We start from the raw sequence: 19,379 nt of genomic DNA, 5'->3' as shown, positions 1-19,379 counted from the left end.
ATCAGTTGGAATGAAAAATGGCTTTTACGGACCCGATGAAGGATTTGTGCAGATAGTGAATGTCTATCCTAGTCAATGGCTAGTTGTCAGTAGTAGCTTTCCCGTGATAGTCGGGAAGAAAGATCCTACTGACAAAATCTTTATTTTCGATCCATTTCGTTCTACATCAGAGGTGACTGAAAAGGGGCTGATTATGTATCCATTTTCGTTTGTAAAAGAAATACGCAAATTGATAAAATATCCGGGTGAGGTTATCAATTTTGAGGTGATAGATGTTCCGCAGGCTGACACAGCAGAACTTAGTGCTGTATATTCACTATGTATTGCACATCTTTTGTGTACCGACCAAGATCCAAGTGAATGTATTTTCAAGCCTGATCAACTCCTAAGTTCATTTGTCACTTTCTTGGAAACAGGAAGAGGCATTGAGAGTGCGATTCTTTTGAGCGATAAAACATCTTCAGAAATCAAGACCAATTGTGATTGGAAAGTACGTTTGCATTGTAATTGCTTGCAGCCAGAGTCTGATCTTGCTCACTTGAAAAAATGCAGCAAATGCTTTAAATTTTTTCATCCCTCTTGTCTTGAAGAAGAAATGTTTTTTGAGAATATTGACAATGTGATTTGCGATTTGTGCTATAACCCTGATGGGTCCATGATAAACGAGCTACCTGTAGAAACTTTAAGAAAGATTTTCGTTGACCTTTGTCACGAGAAAGAATCCATGCTTAACACCCTTGCCCTTCTTTGCAAGAGATGGTGTCACATCGTAGATAATCATCCGTTTCGAACCGTTGTTCAGCAGAGGTTCTTAGACAAAGATTTCGACGCTTATCTCTGGGATGAAGAAACAAAGCAAAAGTATTACTATACAGGATTTGACATAGGTATGTGTCTTTCTTGTGGTAATTCGTACAAGTCACAGTCGGGTTATTTTCGTCACCCAAAATCAGGATCTGTTTCAATTACTCCTCCTGAATGGATGGAGAAGGAAATTGGTTACTGTAAATGGTGCGCTCTTGATCGAGAAATGGCTCGAACACCCGAGTATATGCATAGACTTGAAAGTGAAAGTGATTAGTTCTTGTTATTGCGATGAAAATTTTTCTTTTGGTTTTATTTTTGGGGTAGATGGACCCGTAACAATAGTGTTTTTCTTTTTTTCTGACTTTCACTGTTTTCGGTTTGGCTTTTTGTTTTGTTTACCTCAAATATTTCACCTGTTTTAGTGCGTTGTATGCTCTCAAATGCTCTCTTAAATGCATCAGATGTCAATTCATTTGTCATCTCCAACTTTATTATGTTTTGTTGTGTTTCAAATTGCAATTGGTGATTTATGAAGAATATTTCCTGTTTCTTGTTAAACGACATTATTCACTTAGTCGAAACATGCTTATTTTGTTGTTGCATCAGGTTAAACTCTAAAACTCTGATAGAGACCCGCTGATCGGCATATAGAAGGTTGCTATCCTCGTCATGACTTTTTTAAGTAAAAAAATATATACCTCCATCCGTTTCGTGTAAATTGAATATTATATAACATTTTTCTAAACTTTTTTTTGATAATATAGAAAATTTTAAGTATGTAAAGATTTTGCTTCACTTATAGAGTCGGAGCATTTTTATTGAACTAAATATACGCATATATCCGTATATGTCAAAGGAAACGACATACGGTATTACTTCGAATAATCACCCCCTTCTTTTCAACGCCCCTCCTTAAATCAATTGTAAAAACAAACGGTTACGCACGAAACGAAAGCCTCGTGTTCGCAAGCGCAAGGTTTTTAAACATTACCGTAGGATGCTTAAACTTTCTCATTCCCGGATCTTTCCGATTGCCAGTTCAAAACAGAAAAGGACCAAAACTAACCCAAAAAACGCTGCAAAAGTAGATTTAATTTGTTAAGCGGTTAGTTGCCTGTTATCTACCGGACTTACCCATTAACAATCCAAACTTCTGAAAGATATTATAAAAACTCTCAAGTTCTCAAAAGAAAAACAAATTAAATTAATTTATGTATGTCATCAAAAAATTCTTTACCGATTTTTGACTCGTTGCTTTTTCAAAAAGTATACTACGCTGCACTGTTACGATTAATAAAAGCTTGCGACAGTTTGTTTTTTCCATTATGATGAACATAACATTAAGCCGAAATGCTGATAACGCCATCACGCCAAAAATAATTTCGAATCAGCCATCACGTAAGAAAGTCCAAATCACGTCATGCAAAATTAAAAATGTAGTAGTCGTCCCCCAGCAATCTCCAACCCAACACCCCCTTCTAACTAGAATATTTTATTTCCCCCGTGATTCAGCTTTGAGTTGACATCACGTCAACTGCCCCACATTTCACTTCTCACAAGTGCTCGGTTAAGCTTTTTAGATAAGAAATATATTTTTTGATTGTTCTTATAAAAAAAACAAAAAATAATAACAAGATGAACAAAAAAACCCCCTTGCTGATAAAGGCTTTGCGAAGGAGTGGTGTTAAAATGATTAAGAGCGCATTTGTTTAATTCTTTTGTTTACCACTTTTTCCCTCTTTCTGAGGAACCTATTTTCATAAGAATACCCCTATTCATGAAAAAACCTATTTTCAAGACAGCGCTGAAAGTAATTCTCGACCAGGGGTAGACTTGTCCGAGGCAACAGCTATGTGTGGACAGAGTCCTGTACACAACAACGGTGTTTGCAAAAATTCTATCGTTTGTTTCATGACGTAATGGTAAGCCGCATCAATGATATCAGGAAATAGGTTTCTAAAAACGATTTTAATTCTAACTTTTGAAAAACCTGCATACGTTTTTATAAGCATATCGCCTATAAACATACCTAAGCTCAAATCTTTCAAAAACTTAAGCATTGCCTAAGCATATACCAAGCCTAAGTTTGCCAAATGTTAAAAAATTGAACACACTTTAATTTCAAAATCTACCAGAGAAAAGATTGGAGACAATCAATATCTCCAAGGATAGGAGGAGTGGAACAAAACTGATTTTCAATACAGTTTTTTCAAAACCGAATTTAAAAAATATTTCAGCAAAAGAATTAAATTTAATATCTTCCATGACCTATGTTTCCGATGTCACCACCACACGTTGATACTAAGCTTAACAATGTTTCAAAGGATAGACCAGCTGATTTGACCTTGCAAACGGTTAATGCGGTGCTTACTACATTTTTTGTCACTTCCATTTGTAAGCTTTTTTTTCGACGGTCTTTGATTTCGAACTGCTTGGCTTTGAAATGCAAAACCCCTTCTCCTTTGTCTCCCGGAAAGTTGAAGTGGGCCAGTATATAATTCTTAAAGCTGTACCATGGTTGGCAATTTTCAGCCTTCGTTCCAGCCACCAGGTCTGACGTTTTAAATTTATTGTAGTGGATTCCATTGCCAAGGTTGATGGAGCAGCAAGATCTGATAATAACAATAGATATCAATATAAATACATTTCATACAACATGAAGTTCGTAATCGAGTATGAAAACACAGTTATCGAACTAAGTTGCCATGAATCCTGCCTGAAATTCATTAATTCCTTAGTTTTTATATCGAAATTAGGGCTCTTAAACTAATCGCTTAGAATTGACATTATAACAATTAACTAATTACCGTCAAGATCAAAATCAAATCATCAAACAGTTCACTACAGAATTTAATTTCATCAAAATTTGTGAAAGTAGAAAGAATTTATAGGACTTACGAAGCGGATTTTGTTTTGGAAGATTGTAGAAAGTAATTACAAGTCAAGCATTGGACAAAACATCCACCATCATCTTTCATTTCTACTTTCAAATCCGCATTCAGCGAAAGATCAAGCAAATTGTTAGCTTCCTTCATACTATCTTTCTTCGTGCTGTCGTTACCATATGTTGGTTTCGAAAGATTGTTTGAAGAACGGTTTAAAGTAAGCTCTGATAGCATAGATTTTATTTGAGCTAACTCACTCATCAAAGGATCTGTTGGAGCTTTCGGTTTCATAAATCGGTCTAAAGAAGCCTGTACGTTTGACGAAGAAGATTCATGTAGCGCATTAGATGTTTTAGGAGTAGCTTCTTCTTCTTGCCCCACTGGCTCTGGAGTTGTAGAGAAAGATGTTTCACCTAGAAATAAAGGAATTTGTTTAAAATCTTTAAGATATGAAACACACATATCATGTCAAAGAGACTTACAACACTATCTGATAGGAGGAAAAACTAGTCATTTCAAAATAAAGTTCGAATCTTTTCTGAGTACACATTATAACCCAAATGATTTCAATTTCAAATATCATACTTACCATCAAAAGTCTGGTCTGATGCTGAAATGTCATTGTTTAGTGTTGAGGAAAGAATTTCATCTCCTACAAATTAAGTAAAAAGTTTGACAAAGTAACACAACCAAGTCTAATCAAACAAGGAAGAAATGAATACTTCAAAAACACAAAACAACAAATCACAATTTCTAATGGAGAAAACCAGTGCATTTTATAACAAACTAGTACTAATCTAATCTGACCTAAATGACTCAGAAATCGGTATTATAGATTTTTTAATATTCACATTTCATTAGAAATTTTCTTTTGCTGAATTATATTTGGCAAAATATGAAGTACAACGAAATTTTTGTACCTGAATCTGTTGTATTCTCTGGTTTATTAGATAGCATGGATGAATCATCTGATGCTTTTGATGCTTTTTCTTTTAAGCCTGCATTTCTTCTCTTGACTGCTAGCTCATGGTCAAACTCTACAATGGAATGCAAAGCATCCATTTCATTTTCATCTTTATGTTTCTGCTGGAGATGTCGCTTTTTATGTGAGTCTGTACCCCAGGTAAGTTCTGCACAACATTTGAGACAATAATATTTCTTGGTATTGCCATCACTTGACTTGGACTTTTTTGGTTTAGGAGCAGGGTCACTTGCATTGTTGTTGAAGAAGTTCCAAGCACCTAAAGGTAAGTATAATGAGGTTTATAACCAAACTAGAGACCAAAAACATGACCAAAAAAAAGTAAATATAAATACCTGTTTTATTTACTGAGCTTGAAGATAGTTTTCTTTTTTTCTTATCTTTAGTGTTAGTTTTATCACTGTTACTACTGTTATCGTTTTCATTATCAGAGTGGTCATTATCTTCGACAGTCACAACTTGATGTTCATCATTTTTATCCATGGCATTATTGACAGTTGTTGGTGAACAGTTAAAACAGACATTGGGTGCCTCAAACCCTTCTTCATCTTCATTGTTTGTTCCACAAAAAGCATGGACATAATTATCACAAACTGACTTATGACAGCTTCCTACTTTTCCTTTACAAACAACACACTCATTTTCACCGATGTCAAGAATAGGATCAAGGAAAGCACGTTTCTCCGCCATTTTGAATTTGTAATTTTTTTTTGCAACGCGCGCGTTAAATGTTTTGGTACCGCGATTGAGAAATTCAACAGTGGTATACAGGGGCGTTTTTTTATTTGACGGGGGCGGGATGGGGCGGAAAACGGGTGCAAATAAAGATTCTCGTTTCCGTAAAAGTTTATTTCAGAAGCTAGCGATAATCGTAAAGATGGCGGCAGCAGGAAGGCTAGATTTTAATTTCACTCCTGAAACGGTGAAAGTTGGATCATAGTGCCCATGGCAAAGGATTGCTCTGCCCCTGGAAGGGCATGGAGCAAGTTTTTCTGACCCTGCCCTTGGAGAAGGTAAGCTTCTGCCCCCGAGATCTCGACGATTTCTGCCATGATCTGAAAACTGGGCGAGGCTTATACTTACTTCTGGAGAATTTTGCTTCGGCGGCCGCCCATGCTAAAGCTCGACAGGCTAGAAGCGAACCTTTAACCTTCAGCAATAGTAATAATTACACAAGGTGTGAAGCAATTGATATAAATACCCTAAGGGAGATTACATCAGCCCCAAAATATAAAATAATAACCAAAGTAATTAGTAATAACAAGATCCAAGATCCAAGATTTGCTACATTTTATTAATGGCGTTTTCTTTTCTCTAAAAGCAAAAAGGATTGAAGCCAAAAGGTGCGATCGCAGCGCACGGAAAACTACATGCAAGGGGTCAAATATCCAACCGTTCAATCTTGTAATGGGCTTTTTTCATATTTTTCGGTGTAAAAAATAAACGACGATCGCAAAACCGTCGCGTGCTTACTGGGAAAGGTGTTGTGATGTTGTAGACAATAGAATGAGACCGGAAGTGCGAGTGCCTCTTTAACCTCCGAGTTGGATTCGTTAAGATGTGTGGGCGATTGCCCTACATAAGCTGATACCAAAGGGGATTGAGAATCTTATGCCGTATAATGTTTTATTTTTTCATTTATTTCTGTTCAAAAAGTTGCTTATATGATGTTGTTTCCTTATGTGTTCTTCCAAGAAAGCCAATGGGGCGACGAGGAATGGAAACATCTCGTCAGATTTAATATTTGGCGTCATAAAACGAATCGTATAAAAACCGATCATTTATGACAAGAAAACACCAGTTGCTGAAAGCTACCCCCGATAAAGGTGAGTAGAACTTTGTTATTTGGCAACGTTTCTGGATTTTGATGTAAGCATTGAAAATAACATCTTACGCTACAAATTGTTTGACAAGAAAGACGCTTTTCTCTTTTTCATTGTGAGAATGCCACATAAAGATTTACCATCTATCATCTTTTACAGTTCTATATATTCTGAGGTCCTACGCATTGCTAGATACACTCTTCTTTTTGAAGATGTTCTGCCCAGAATTTTAGAACTATTCAAACGGATGATTTGAAATTATTTTGATAATTATATCAAAAGTTATTAGGATTTCAATTTTTATGACGTCATCAAAATAGCGCAAAATTGAGGATTTTTGCGAATTACGCAAAATTTCAAAATGAAAAAACATCTGCCTAGACTGAATCCTATTCTACTTAGTCATACGCTTCGTTTGAGCCCAAAATGAGCTTCTGAAAATGATTTGTAACGTTGCAAGCATTTTGACCCCGCCTTAATCCCGTGGAGAAGAGTCAAGAAATTGGATTTAGCTGTTTTTACGACTCTTCTTTAGTGATTTGCAACCCTGATTGTTCCTTTATTTCTAATTATGTCAAAATTTCGCCAAAATCAACTTTTATTAATATTATCTTAGTGAAAAACCCTTATTCAACATTTGACACTCAAAATCTTTCTTTTTCGGACAAAAGTGACGTCGGAAAAAAAGACTTCCAAATTTTAAATTTATTTTATAGATTCGGACTATTTTACTGTCGGACTAGAAAGTGTCGGACTAGTGACATGCACCCGCTCAATCAGGGAGCTGAAACATCTTTCTTGCGAAAACAAATTGTCAAGTCTTTTGATAGATTTCCAGAGACTTTCATGACATTTGGAGAATCTTTAAATGGTTTTTAGCGCAACTGCATTTTTTGAAAAATTTAAACATTTTTATATTATGTATTGTATGTTAGTTTTCTCAGTCATTTTCTTTTTCGTTCTTTCCTGTGCGGACGGCTGCACGGCATTTTGGACTTTAGGTGTCGAACCGGGTTCTGGGTCTACTTTTTGAAAATTTGTGTTTTTTGATACTTGTTTGTTTCTTTGTTTATTCTGTCTGTTGTTTAACCCCTTTTTTGTTTCTTTTGTGTGCGAGTTTTTGTTTATTTTTCCATGTTTGTTAGTTTGTTTGGACTGCGGGTTGGTTCAGGGTTATGGAATGTGGGGGAGGCTGAGTGTTGGACGTCCTTAAAACATGTTGTTTAAAGCCGCTGTGCCTGTCAGTCGGGGACTCCAGATAGCATTACATTTTTGTTGGGTTTTGGAGGGTTTTTGGTGTTTGTGTTTATGTGATTACTGTGCTTGTTTCTGTTTGGCTTTTTTAACTGAATGTCTATTGGTTTGCTAGTTCTTTTTCGCAATAAATTCTCATTTCTTGACAGAATGTTTGATTGGCTTGATTTATATATTTAGAAAAATTCAAAAAAATAGTAAAAAACGTATAATTATAAAAATATTAGCCCCTTTTTATGTTTCATCTTTATTTTATTTAGTATGAACAACGGTACATGAGCAAGCTCATTGAAGAAGATAAGGTTAAAGCTCGCCATTTTCATTCAACAAAGAGATTCATTGACGATTTGTGTGCTATCAATGATGGGAACTTGTTCCAATCTGTGTATGGAGAAATCTATCCAGATGAACTTGAACTCAAAATTGAACATTCTGGATCTCATGCTTCTTTTTTAAACCTAGATATTTCCATCAAAGACGGGATTTTTATTTACAAGTTGTTTGATAAGCGCAACGCTTTTCCTTTTTCTATAGTGCGAATGCCACATAAAGATAGCAACATGCCTGTATCCATTTTTTATTCTTTGTTTGTTGGTGAACTTCTCAGGATTGCTCGATCAACGTTACTTTTTGAGGACCTGAAAGTTAAAGCTAAAGTTTTCATTGAAAGAATGCGCCGTCAGGGTGCTGATAACGCAAAGCTAGATTGCAGTCTTCGTAGGGTGATTGTCCGTCATATTTCAGAACTTGCAAGATTTCAACTTTCTCAAGATTCAGTCGTTCGCCAGCTTTTGCGGTGAGCGGTCACGGGGGAACGGGGCTTCGAACCGGGTTCTAGTAGTCCCATTTTTTAAATTCTCATTCTTTTCCCACTTTTTCCATCTTCTTCTTTGAACTGTAAAATGTGTGTGAGAGCCACAGGGTTGGATAGTGGCGATCCAATCCCAGTTCCTTCCCTTCTAGTATGCTTTCTACAACGTTGTGGCAGAAACGTGTCAAAGGTGTGGCAACTTTGTCTAGTAGAAAGTATACTTCTTTTCTCATTGTTATTTTAGTTTTTTCGGCTGGTTCCATGGATTTTAAGTTTTAGGTTATTTTATATTTGCGCGCATTTCATACTTTCACTAAACACATCTTTTTACATCTTCTTATTTGTGGTGGTGTCTAATTAACACTGCTTGGCCTACCTACACAACCCTATTTCCATCATATAGGAGGATATCTTCGTAAAAGGCCGAAATCCTGTGTAGGTCGAAAACTGAGGAACAGATAATGTGTTTTCTTAAAAAAAATTTTGACTCATATTGAGTTACTTCTTTCCGTCTTAACTCATATTGAGTTACTTCTTTCCGTCTTAACTCATATTGAGTCGCTTTCTTCCTTATAGTCACTTTAGATCACTAGTTTTGCATTGGTGGATTTCTATGTCATCATTTTTCCTTTTCAATTCAAACCTGATTGATTTTCTGTGAATGTTCATTCTAGATTTTTGTTGTATTTATATTGTCTTCTTGTTTTGTGAGTTTTGTCTTTATTGTTTCCATTTTGAGTAGTTGAAGGTTTTATACTTCTTGACTATATATAGTTAAAAAAATTCTTCGCCTGTTATTGGACATCTTAACAGAATCAATGCCAAGAAAAAAGCAAAACGAATTTCGACATTCGATTTTGCAACACTGTACACAACCCTTCCACACGATCTTCTCATTGAAATTTTAACCAAAATTATTAACTTTGTGTTTGATTTAGGTTGTAGAAATAAACTTGGTTTTTCAAATACTTCAGCATACTGGACTACAAAAGGGAAGGATGATAGGTTCTTTACTAGTACTTCACTGTCTGAGTGTGTGTCCTTTCTGATAAAAAATTGCTTTTTCAAAGTTGGCAATTCTATCCTTAAACAGTGCATTGGAATTCCCATGGGAATAGATCCTGCTCCTTTTTGGGCAAATCTGTTTTTGTACCATTTTGAATCTGAGTATGTCAAAGGTCTCATTTCTGCTAGTTCGCCTAGTGCCTATAACTTTCACTCTGTAGGTAGATTTATTGATGATTTGTGTGCCTTAAATGACAGAGATGAGTTTCATAATTGCTACAAAGAGATTTACCCTAAAGAATTAGATCTCAAAGTTGAGCACCATGGAAACCATGCATCGTTTTTAGATTTACCCTTAAGAAAAATTTCATAGTCTGCATTGTTAGTCTGCATAATCTGCAAAACTCATTGCTGCAATGTGTCATTTGCAGATTACTTTTGCAGACTAACAATGTGCCGATCTAGAATTGCAGACTATCAATTTGCAGACTATGCAAATTGCAGACTGATTTGCAGATTAAAATTTGCAGATCATTTTTGTGATCTGCATAGTCTGCAAATGACACATTGCAGTCTGAAACAATCTGCATTTCCATAAATACTGCAGATTATAGTCTGCAATTTCCAAATTTTAGGTTTTCTTGAAAACGTTGAATATTTTTGCAGATTGAACAATTTAACTAAAATTGCAGATTAGTCAAAATGCAGTCTATTTGTCTGAAATCCACCAAATTACATTCTCGCCAAAATTAGCTTTCAAATTAAATTACCTACGAAAAAACATTTTCAGCCACCCAACAAATTAAATTCCCACCAAAATTTCTCCCCTTAGGGTATATTTTTGGCCTTTTTTAGACGATTTGATCAAGAGGCCCAGGGCAGAAGGGGCCTGGATGAAAAAATTAAGAAATCTGAACATGTGATCTTGTGGATGATGTAGCTACCCTTTCCCTGCCTTATAAAACTTATAAGTATACAGAGGAAGATCTGGAAACTGTTCAAATAAATCATAGTTTATGTACCAGCTTAAACCTTATTGCACTCACTAGCATAATAATTGGCTTCTCCAGGATATTTTTTAAATCAACTTTACTTTGTCTTTGCGTTACGTTAATTGTTATTTTCTATTTCCAGCTGCTAAACATAGGAATTAAAATTTACAGAAGAGAAGGTCAAATATAAAGAAAAAAAATGCTAGCAGGATTACATAAACACATTGTAAATAAAAAAACAACTAATTTATACTATCCTCTTTGTCCTCCACTCCACTCTTCTTCATCGCTTTGAGTCCTGGTATGAGAAGAAATAAAATAAGTTAGTGCGGGCGTTCGCCAATCCGCCATCAGATTATAAAAGTGATACAAATGCGAATGGGGGCGGGCGCATTCGATGGGCGTTAAGATTATTTTCGATTCTTGGTCGTTTGAATTAGGATCCATCACCTTTCATTTAATTAATCAATATTTATTGAAAAATAAAATGAGTAGTTCGTTGTTTTTTTATCAAGAAATTAAATCACAACACATTCATCTAAAATTTAAACGCCCACTTTTAAACGCCCGATAGGATAGAATAATCGAATGTTCTCGGCTGCCGTAAATAAATAAAATTCTGAACACGTGAAAGAAAGGATCCGGCTCGGACTTTGTGGCAAAAAATTTCAGCAGGATACGATTGATCCATTGAAAATCATGAGGAATCAGAACAATCCTGAGATAAATAGTATAATAACTTACTCAATTTCCTTCTGATTGATTCGCACTTGGTATTGACCGTCTTCGTTATCTCGTTTCTTTGGACCACTATCATCCCATGTTTGTCTTTGAACTTGTTTTGGATGTGTGCTGGAAACAGAATGGAGACTTAATTAGCCTGATTTTTTGACTGAATCATAAGTCACCAAGTCAATTCAAGGTAAGTGTAACTTTTACCTATTATTTCTTCGACGGTCAAGTTTGGTAAAGCTGGCCGACATTCCTGGTCTTGATTCTTCTGATTGGGCATCCCCTGTGCTGAACAACTGAAATTGTTGAGAAAAAAAATTGTCATAAATAATGGGTGGTTCAAGTTATAGTCGGTTACCCCCCTGTGGACGACATGGATTTTCCATAACAATTTACTTTTGAAAAACTTAAGCATTTCCTTTAACATTCAAGATTTTTTATGGGAAAATCCTTGATTTTCAGATACTTGGCAAGAAAATAAAGCAAATTTTATGGACTTTTCGATACATATGACTAAATAATTAGGAAAAGTCTTGATTTTCCGAAACCTTTTTCAAAATTTTCAGGATTTCCAAGTGAAAAAAATCCAAAAAACCCAGTCGTCCATAGCGGGTAACGGTTTTTTTTCTGGAACTGCCCCTACTATATACTCTTCATTAGTAGAAAATACCTTATTGCCAGACAATCTCAACCGAACAGAACCGACAATCAAACCAAATCGAACGCAATCGACCGATTGAAATTTTGACGTCCGATTGAGATGATGAGATTGCGTTAGACAATCTAATTTCAATCAGTCGATTGCGTTCAATTTGGTTCGATCATTGATTCCGTTCGATTGAGATTGTCTGGTTACAGTATTGGAGAGGAACTAATTTTTAGTGATTTCGCTGTTTTTCGGCAAAACCACGAAAAATCTGAACCCGCAAAATCTGAACCCGCAAAAAATAATTTTTTCCAATTTTTCAAATTAAAAGCTGAGATATTTGACTTTTAAATGTCTTAAAATAAGTCTTTACAGTCTTTACTTTGAATTTCTTTTGTTATCAAGTAAAGCTTTTGAAGATCAAAGTCAAATATCCTGGCTTGAGAAAATAATTGGGTCAAAAACTTTGGAGGTGTTTCTTAGGACCATAACAGGTATCTCTAAGCCAAATATCAAAAATCATCTGATAATTCCTTTAAGGTTAAATTGGGCTCTTCCAGAAAAAAATTGATATGGATAAATTTTGACAGGAATTTTTAAATAAAAAAAGCTTTTTTTACTTTGCCATCTGATCTTCAGTGAACATGATGGTCATGATGCTGTTTACAAGTTTTTTCCAACACGTGAATGATTTCGACTTTAACATCAAGAATTTGAATTGATTTTCTGTGACAATCAATGTTTTGGTGTAAGCCAGGGCCCTTGGCTAAAATCAAAAGAAAACTGAAAACTTAGCATACAGCCAGGGCAGTGAAAACTCAAAATTTCAATGAATTTAATGTCTTCAGGATGTCAAATGACTTTACAAAATCAATTTTGTCATTAAAAAGGTAGTAAAAGGTAAACTTCTTTGTACTCACAAATTCATATAATTCTTGACTGTCATTGATGGAGTCCTATAATAATTAGAATTATTTGTTCACTGTTTATTTCTCAACCTGTCTCAAACTATTGAAATAAAATTATTGACAATGTTTTAAATTGAACAGAATAGGATATCATTAGTTCCAGATGAAACTTGAGTAAAACTTTTCAATAAAAGCTTGGTTGTACAAAGTTTTGTAAATTGCAGGGGATTCACAGTGAAATTCCTGCTATCGTAAAAAAACTTACCCTTCTTTCTTGATTGCAACGCTGGTCAGAAACCTGAATAAATTGAAAGTAAAGGTGCATAGAACTTGAATTTATCAAAAGTCTGCAAAATTACTTATCTTAGTGATAGCTTATAATCAAAATTATTTCTGTGAAATTTGATTTTGCCAATTTTGCAAATTCCAACTAATGTAAATTGGCTATGCTTGTGTTTTGGTCCCACCGTCGTGCCACGGTTATTCTCAAAATAAAATCTTTATATTTAACATTAACATGAAGGATATTAATTATTTTTCATAGATGTTAACATACCAGTGGTGAGCTGTTAACTACAGAGCTTGTCGATTGTTTGGTCTGCGATTTCTTCATTGGACAAGCCTGAAAGTCAGTAAAGTGGGGAAAAAGGTAAGATGAAAATTTCCTATCATTTTGTGTGGAAAAGATTTTTTCATATACTTTGGATACAACAAGTCTCTACCTTTTTATAGGTTTAATAATTGTTAAATTCATTCATCTGAAAGCTAACTTAGAAAATTCTTTTGATTATTCTTTAAAGGTGTTACATACCAGTGGTGGCGGACTATGCGTTATAGTGCTTGTCAAATGTTTTGGTTTTGATTTCTTTACTGGACAAGCCTGAATATACAGAAGAAAAGGTAAGATTACTCATGGTTTATATGTTAATCTAAACCAGAAGTTTTCTTTTCATTTATAGCACATATTTTTGTTGTACAGTAGATGTGGTACATAATTTAAGACCATGCAAAGAATTTTTCCAGCCAAGTAGTTCACCAAGTTATTACAGAACATGAGCTGAAATTGCTTAAAAATTTATTAATTGGTGTGTGGGGGGACTCGGGCCCTTTAAGAATGTTGGAAAGCTGGACTAGAGCCTCTTTAATTAAAATTAAGTTAATATAATGTTAAGTACCTTTGGTCTGTTTTTCATGAAAGGTTTATCCTGTGATTTCTGGAAAAATAATGATTCTTTAATAAATTTTCAAATTTATTTAGACACTAGCTTGAATTGGTGGGGTCTGCATTTGAAGTGTAAATTTAGTTGTGGTAATTACAGTTAAAGATTAAACCCTCACTTAATTAAACTTTTTTTTTATTGTACAGGATATTCAATCTAAACTACCTTTATCTGAGGATTAGAATAGGCGATTGGTACCATATGAGTTTTCTGAAAAATAAACAAGAAGTCAGCATCATATCAAACTTGTTGATAGAGACATTCGATCGGACACTAGAAGGACTGTGTGAGTATCTAGATTATTACAAGACTGCATATAATAACTGATAATAACTCATTGTAGTTTTGTTTCCTTTTATAAGCAAATTAATGAAAGCCTTAAGTGTGTCTGATAAAGTAATTTTACCTTGGAATTGCTTTTTGGGTTGATAGCTACACTTGGAAGAAGCTCTCTTTGACAGCTAGGCTTTTGTTTTGTTTCTGGAACATACTAGACAAATGAAAAAAAAATTAAGCAGTTTTATGAAAATTCTTAAATGTTTTGATAATAGAAATATTGATTGCGCAAATTGTAAATTTTTTAGATTGGTACCTCGCTTTGACTCTGATTGTCCATCTCCAATGTTGACTTTACTGAGTCTGTGATGCTGACCAGATCGATCAGTAACGTGTCCTTGATTGTGTCAAGTTTGTTGTCTAAAAAGGTCAGTGATAGTTTTAATTTTCCAATGTAGCAGGGTATTAGAAATGGAACAGGGGATATATTTCTGTTTTTTTATCATCATATCAAAAACTTTCTGGCAAATAGTGGGATGGTTATATTTTGGGGACAAATAAAAAAAAATATTTGAAACAAATCTTTATGAACTTTCAAATCTTACTCAGCTTCTTGATAGTTGCTTGTGCCTCTTGCAATTGGTCTTCAAGTCTTTCACAGTTCTCACATCTCTTAACTTAAAAAAAAAGAAATTTAAATAATATTTTATTTCAACTGCTTTAAAAAATAGATTTCGTTGAAATACAACAGAACTAATTCCATGGATATGTACTGAAAAGGCAAAAAAGTTGGTGTTAACTAATAATTTAATATCTACAAAAGCCATTACATCTTTTCATTGTTAAATAGTCTGCTTCTGGCGATGCTCCTTTAACTATTGGGGACCTTTCTCTATCTGCTTCTGATGTTGTGTGCAATTCTTCTTGGTTTATTTCTTGTACTTCTACTACTTTTGTAGATACTGAAATAAACCAGAAAGATTTTGTAATGCAGCTGATATATTTTCGTCAAATAAATTGCCAATCTGCTATGATAAGTATTTTAGGATCATTTTAAATAAATTTAACAAACTTTTCAAATTGCTGATCTGATTAGCAAATATTATTAATCCACAAAATTTGGGAATTTCTATTTACGCCCTGCCCTAAATGCAAGTAAGGTATCAGGCTACAAAGTTGCAATAAAATTCTTTAATTACCTTTAAAATCAAACTTGTTTTCCTCCAAATCTTCATCTTGGTTGAGTGGTGACGCTGCTAAAAAGAAATGGAACAACCATTTATTGTTGTTACAGGCCTTATCTTTTAACTCCTAATAAGAAAAGCCTGGTGTTTTTCTTTGATTTTGACACAACATTGTTAGTTTATCTCAAGCTTTTGGAAGGAAAAAAACTTACTTGTTTCGATTTGTTCTCTTAAGTTAACTTTTGGGTTCTTGTCTTTTCCGCCCAAGTAGTCTGTTAAAAAAAGAGAATTATTTTAATTAAATTAACGTTAAGGGGGAAAGTGAAAATAAAATTTATATTGAAAGAAATAATTATATTAAATTTTCAGACTTAAAAATGGAGTCTTACTGGAAACATTCAGCCTCTCTTCTGGTGAATTTGTACTCTTGATTGCTGAAAATCAATGTTTAATGCTGTAAGCTTTTTTGAAAAAAAATCTAATGAAATGATAGCTCAATTTCAATTATGTTTTAACAAATTGTCAACATTAGAATAAATGGCAGGGCATGAAAAAGTTGAATTATGTCGTGAAAAATTGATCTTTTGAGCTACTAAGTTTGGTAACAGATTCCTGCCTTACCTTCATTTCCTTCGATTTTCTTCATGGGGGAGAACAGACTTTTAGAGATATCTGACCCTTAAATAAAAAGACATGGATATAATAAATAATTCAGTACTCCTCAACTAATTTTTTTTTTGGAATAACAAGACTTAATTAAGTGAAGTGAATGTGAATGTCTTTCTACTTCTAATTTCATCGAGGTTAGATTTAAGTAAATGCTACCTACCATATTGGTCCTTTGTTCTTTTCAAAATGCTGTCCAATAGCTCGTCATTCAATTCTTCGTCATTCAATTCTTCGTTTTGAGCTGAAAGTGATGAAAAATTTCTATCGTCCTTTTTTCGAAATTTTCTGTTTTTAATTTCTGTTGTTGTTAATTTTCTATTCTGAAAATTTCTTGAATTTCTTGTGGTATTTGTATTATGTATCTGTTCTGTATCGAGTATGATAAAGGTGTTTCATTGGAGTTAATTAGAACTTACTAAAATAATAAAAAATTTATATTCCTAGTTGGTCACGGAATTGTGTGCTCTCTCTAAAAAGTTTGAACCCTCTATAGTATTTTATGTTACGGAATTTATGAAATTGCATACATGTTTCACCATTAATCGAGGACATGAGCTCTTGCCCCAAGATATTGTTGGCTTCCAGTTTAGCTTTCTTGATGTCGTTTGCTTCTTTATTCTTTGTTGTTTCTAAATTACAAAAATTCCTTGTGCATTCTTTATACTCCGAATCTTATTTTTCTGAATGAATCACGTACATACTTGAGGACTTTTGACATGTTTATTTTCAACAATTCCTACAATTTGAGTGAAATTCACAGACAGACAACACAAATTCGTTCTTCGGAAAAAGAAAAATACACTACTAGAAACATACTTTTGGGTCCTTCTTTAACTTTTCTTTTTTTTATGTTGTCCTTGCCGTCTGCTAAAAAAGTGTAAAATTTCATTTTGTTTCTGTCCTTAAAAAATATTCCCCATTATTTGTATTTCCAAAATTTGATTTGAACTTTCGGGACCTGAAAATCTTTGACAGAAGATAAGCTGATTTGATTTTTTGGCAAGGGTGTCCTAAAAATTCTACTTAAAGGGAATATCAATTTGAAATCTGCTGCACCAACCAGTAGTCTTTTTCTTCTGTTTAGGCGATGGTTCATCTAACTCTGACGTCTGTGAAGTGGACTGCTCTAATTCCGACTTCTGAGAAGGGGTCTGCTCAAGTTCTGAAATAAATTCGAGCTTATTCATATAAAATATCTCATCACAAATATTTATATTTAACTTTTTCAGGCTGATCACGATGAAACCTTAACGTTGCGATTATGAAGAGCTCATAAGTGTAAACCATGGACAGATTCTGAATTTAATCGTTTTTACATTTCTGCATTTCTGGCATATACCTCTCCCTTGACGTGACTATTCGTTACCATGCAGTTACGATTGATTTTGGTTACCAAAGCAAGCATATCAAGCAAAGCAATATCGAAAAACGGAAACGAAACGAGGCTGAAACTGATTTGATAAGAATTATATTATACCTGTTTTTGTACTCGTTTTATTTTGGTGATGATAGCAGGGTATCTCTGCTTATTATGTTGGTACAAACAATTGACCTTGCTGTTTTTCTTCAGCTTCTCCATCGGAACTAGTTCGCCTGTTTGGATATCCGTGGGCTGCAGCGTTCGATAAGGCAGTGTTTGGTTCAAACAATTCCCATTGCTCTCTTCGATCGTGAAGAGGATCGTTATCAAAGGCCCATCGTCACCTCCTAAGGAAAAAATTGATACAGTGGCAATGAGACAGGTGTATTTTAGAGGCCGTATACTGTATTTAATGTATTCGGTCATAGAGTTTCATTATTTTTGAGGTAGTTGTTATAAAAAAAGAAAACCATTTAACTTGTGTCTTTTCAATCTTTTCCTATAGAATTATTTGATGTTGACTCCTCTTCAGTCCTTTTACGAGAACCAAAATTTTTTTTGAAGCTTGGGTGTTTGGGTGTTTTTTAGGCATCAAATTGTTCTCAACCTCCCTCCCCTATATCAGGGTCGTATTATGGATAGACTTCTATTGTTTTGGAATAAAAGAGCATTGTTTAGTTTCACATTCTTTTATAACCAATCAAGTAGTTGGTAAGCCTTGAGCCCTGAAGCCAATTCTTTTTCAAACGTAAAAGCTATCTAGATAATGGTGATCCCATTAGCATAACTATGGTAAAATATTGGGGATGGTCAAAGCAATTTTTTCCAGAAAACAGCTAGAATGCTAAGCAAACCCAGCCCTGATCCAAAAACAGTGCTTATAGAAAAAATGTGTACTAAAATCAGAGCTTGCGTATATACTTTAAAAGGAAGACATTGTTTCTTTCCCCTTTATTATAAGAACAGATAATAGCCGTAACTTTGTTAATTTGTTTCTTCTCAATAAAATCTTTGCTTAATAATAATATAAACCTCTCACCGATCTGATCCTCCATTTCGTATTTTGTCGAAGGTTTTCGTACTCGAGTTGGTCGTGACATGGTGCACTGGTTGGATTGAATTGGATAAGAAGGTGGAAAACTGTGTGGAAAACACTTTTTCCTTTGATGAATATCTTGGGTCTACAATTGGGCCTATAAATAACTTGAAGCTACTGAAGTTGAGCCCAGTGCGTTGCGCACGTTCGACTATTTGACACCAAGAGTTAAATAAATTTTGACTGAAATTTTTAACTTTGTTTTTGAAAGAGGATGTCAGAATCGACTTAGATTAGATGAATCAGTTCCTATTCATGATGGTTTAGATCATAAATAAATTTCAATAACAACAGGCCTTGTCATTTGAAAATTCCAGACGTGTAGTCAATCTCACTCCTAAAAAGTTTTTTAGGCGTGTCCCGTGTGATAAGGAGTGTTATGCATAACTTTAGTAGTAAAATCCAAATTTATGGCGTGTGATTGATCGCACTCTTCTAAGATTTTAGGTGTGTGGAGGTGTGCGCATGCTATCACACGCCTCAAACAATGCAGCCTGTAACAAGCTTCCAATAAAACACCTGGGTCTGAGATAGGGGTGTAATAAATTTTCTTTTTTTTCACTTGGCACTCACTTCAGTTTTGCTTTTTTCCCTAAGTTAAAGATGTCACTCCTGATGAGCCACCTACAGCTAAAATGTCAAAAGCAAATAAGAAATCAGAATTGCAAAATCGTTCTGAGGATAAACTTCAAGCACTGAAAGAATTCTACATGACCTCTGAACGTCCAA

The 19,379-nt window shown here is 34.4% G+C and overlaps 2 protein-coding genes and 1 long non-coding RNA gene across 3 annotated transcripts; all 3 read right to left on the bottom strand.

The window, feature by feature from the left end:
- Nucleotides 1–3,019: 3,019 nt before the first annotated feature.
- LOC136804865 (uncharacterized) lies at nt 3,020–5,190 on the bottom strand. The gene is made up of 4 exons (XM_067061380.1): nt 4,613–5,190; nt 4,282–4,344; nt 3,706–4,105; nt 3,020–3,419 (listed from the first exon to the last, which is right to left on the bottom strand). Exons 1-4 carry the CDS (start codon nt 4,752–4,754, stop codon nt 3,059–3,061), a joined length of 966 nt encoding a protein of 321 aa, XP_066917481.1. The 5' UTR covers nt 4,755–5,190; the 3' UTR covers nt 3,020–3,058.
- Nucleotides 5,191–10,601: 5,411 nt separating this feature from the next.
- LOC136804842 (uncharacterized) lies at nt 10,602–16,225 on the bottom strand. Its single transcript, XM_067061363.1, has 18 exons — nt 16,147–16,225; nt 15,915–15,959; nt 15,738–15,797; nt 15,541–15,597; nt 15,172–15,303; nt 14,947–15,018; nt 14,658–14,761; nt 14,472–14,555; nt 14,231–14,275; nt 14,021–14,059; nt 13,657–13,725; nt 13,402–13,467; nt 13,111–13,143; nt 12,858–12,893; nt 12,558–12,703; nt 11,499–11,587; nt 11,304–11,411; nt 10,602–10,857 (listed from the first exon to the last, which is right to left on the bottom strand). Exons 1-18 carry the CDS (start codon nt 16,169–16,171, stop codon nt 10,802–10,804), a joined length of 1,266 nt encoding a protein of 421 aa, XP_066917464.1. The 5' UTR covers nt 16,172–16,225; the 3' UTR covers nt 10,602–10,801.
- Nucleotides 16,226–16,388: 163 nt separating this feature from the next.
- LOC136804859 (uncharacterized) lies at nt 16,389–17,344 on the bottom strand. The gene is made up of 4 exons (XR_010846303.1): nt 17,255–17,344; nt 17,011–17,061; nt 16,722–16,823; nt 16,389–16,435 (listed from the first exon to the last, which is right to left on the bottom strand). It is a non-coding gene; the product is annotated as an uncharacterized lncRNA (long non-coding RNA).
- Nucleotides 17,345–19,379: the final 2,035 nt, after the last annotated feature.

This window comes from Clytia hemisphaerica, unplaced genomic scaffold (assembly GCF_902728285.1).
Source record: "Clytia hemisphaerica strain Z4C2 unplaced genomic scaffold, Clytia hemisphaerica genome assembly, whole genome shotgun sequence".
Classification (NCBI taxonomy): domain Eukaryota; kingdom Metazoa; phylum Cnidaria; class Hydrozoa; order Leptothecata; family Clytiidae; genus Clytia; species Clytia hemisphaerica.
This window is presented reverse-complemented; position numbering and strand designations above follow the sequence as displayed.

Bases quoted from the DNA above. Each gene is read 5' to 3' on its own strand.
- LOC136804842 (XM_067061363.1), bottom strand. From the start codon at position 16,171: ATGAAGAAAATCGAAGGAAATGAAG. The intron at 12,894-13,110 runs GTAAGTTTTTTT...TAATTATTATAG, and splicing joins GTTGCAATCAAGAAAGAAGG to GACTCCATCAATGACAGTCA. The intron at 11,588-12,557 runs GTAAAAAAAGCT...CAACAATTTCAG, and splicing joins ACTGAAGATCAGATGGCAAA to TTGTTCAGCACAGGGGATGC.
- LOC136804865 (XM_067061380.1), bottom strand. From the start codon at position 4,754: ATGGATGCTTTGCATTCCATTGTAGAGTTTGACCATGAGCTAGCAGTC. The intron at 4,106-4,281 runs GTAAGTATGATA...CTTTATTTCTAG, and splicing joins ATCAGACCAGACTTTTGATG to GTGAAACATCTTTCTCTACA. The intron at 3,420-3,705 runs GTAAGTCCTATA...TGTTATTATCAG, and splicing joins TCCAAAACAAAATCCGCTTC to ATCTTGCTGCTCCATCAACC.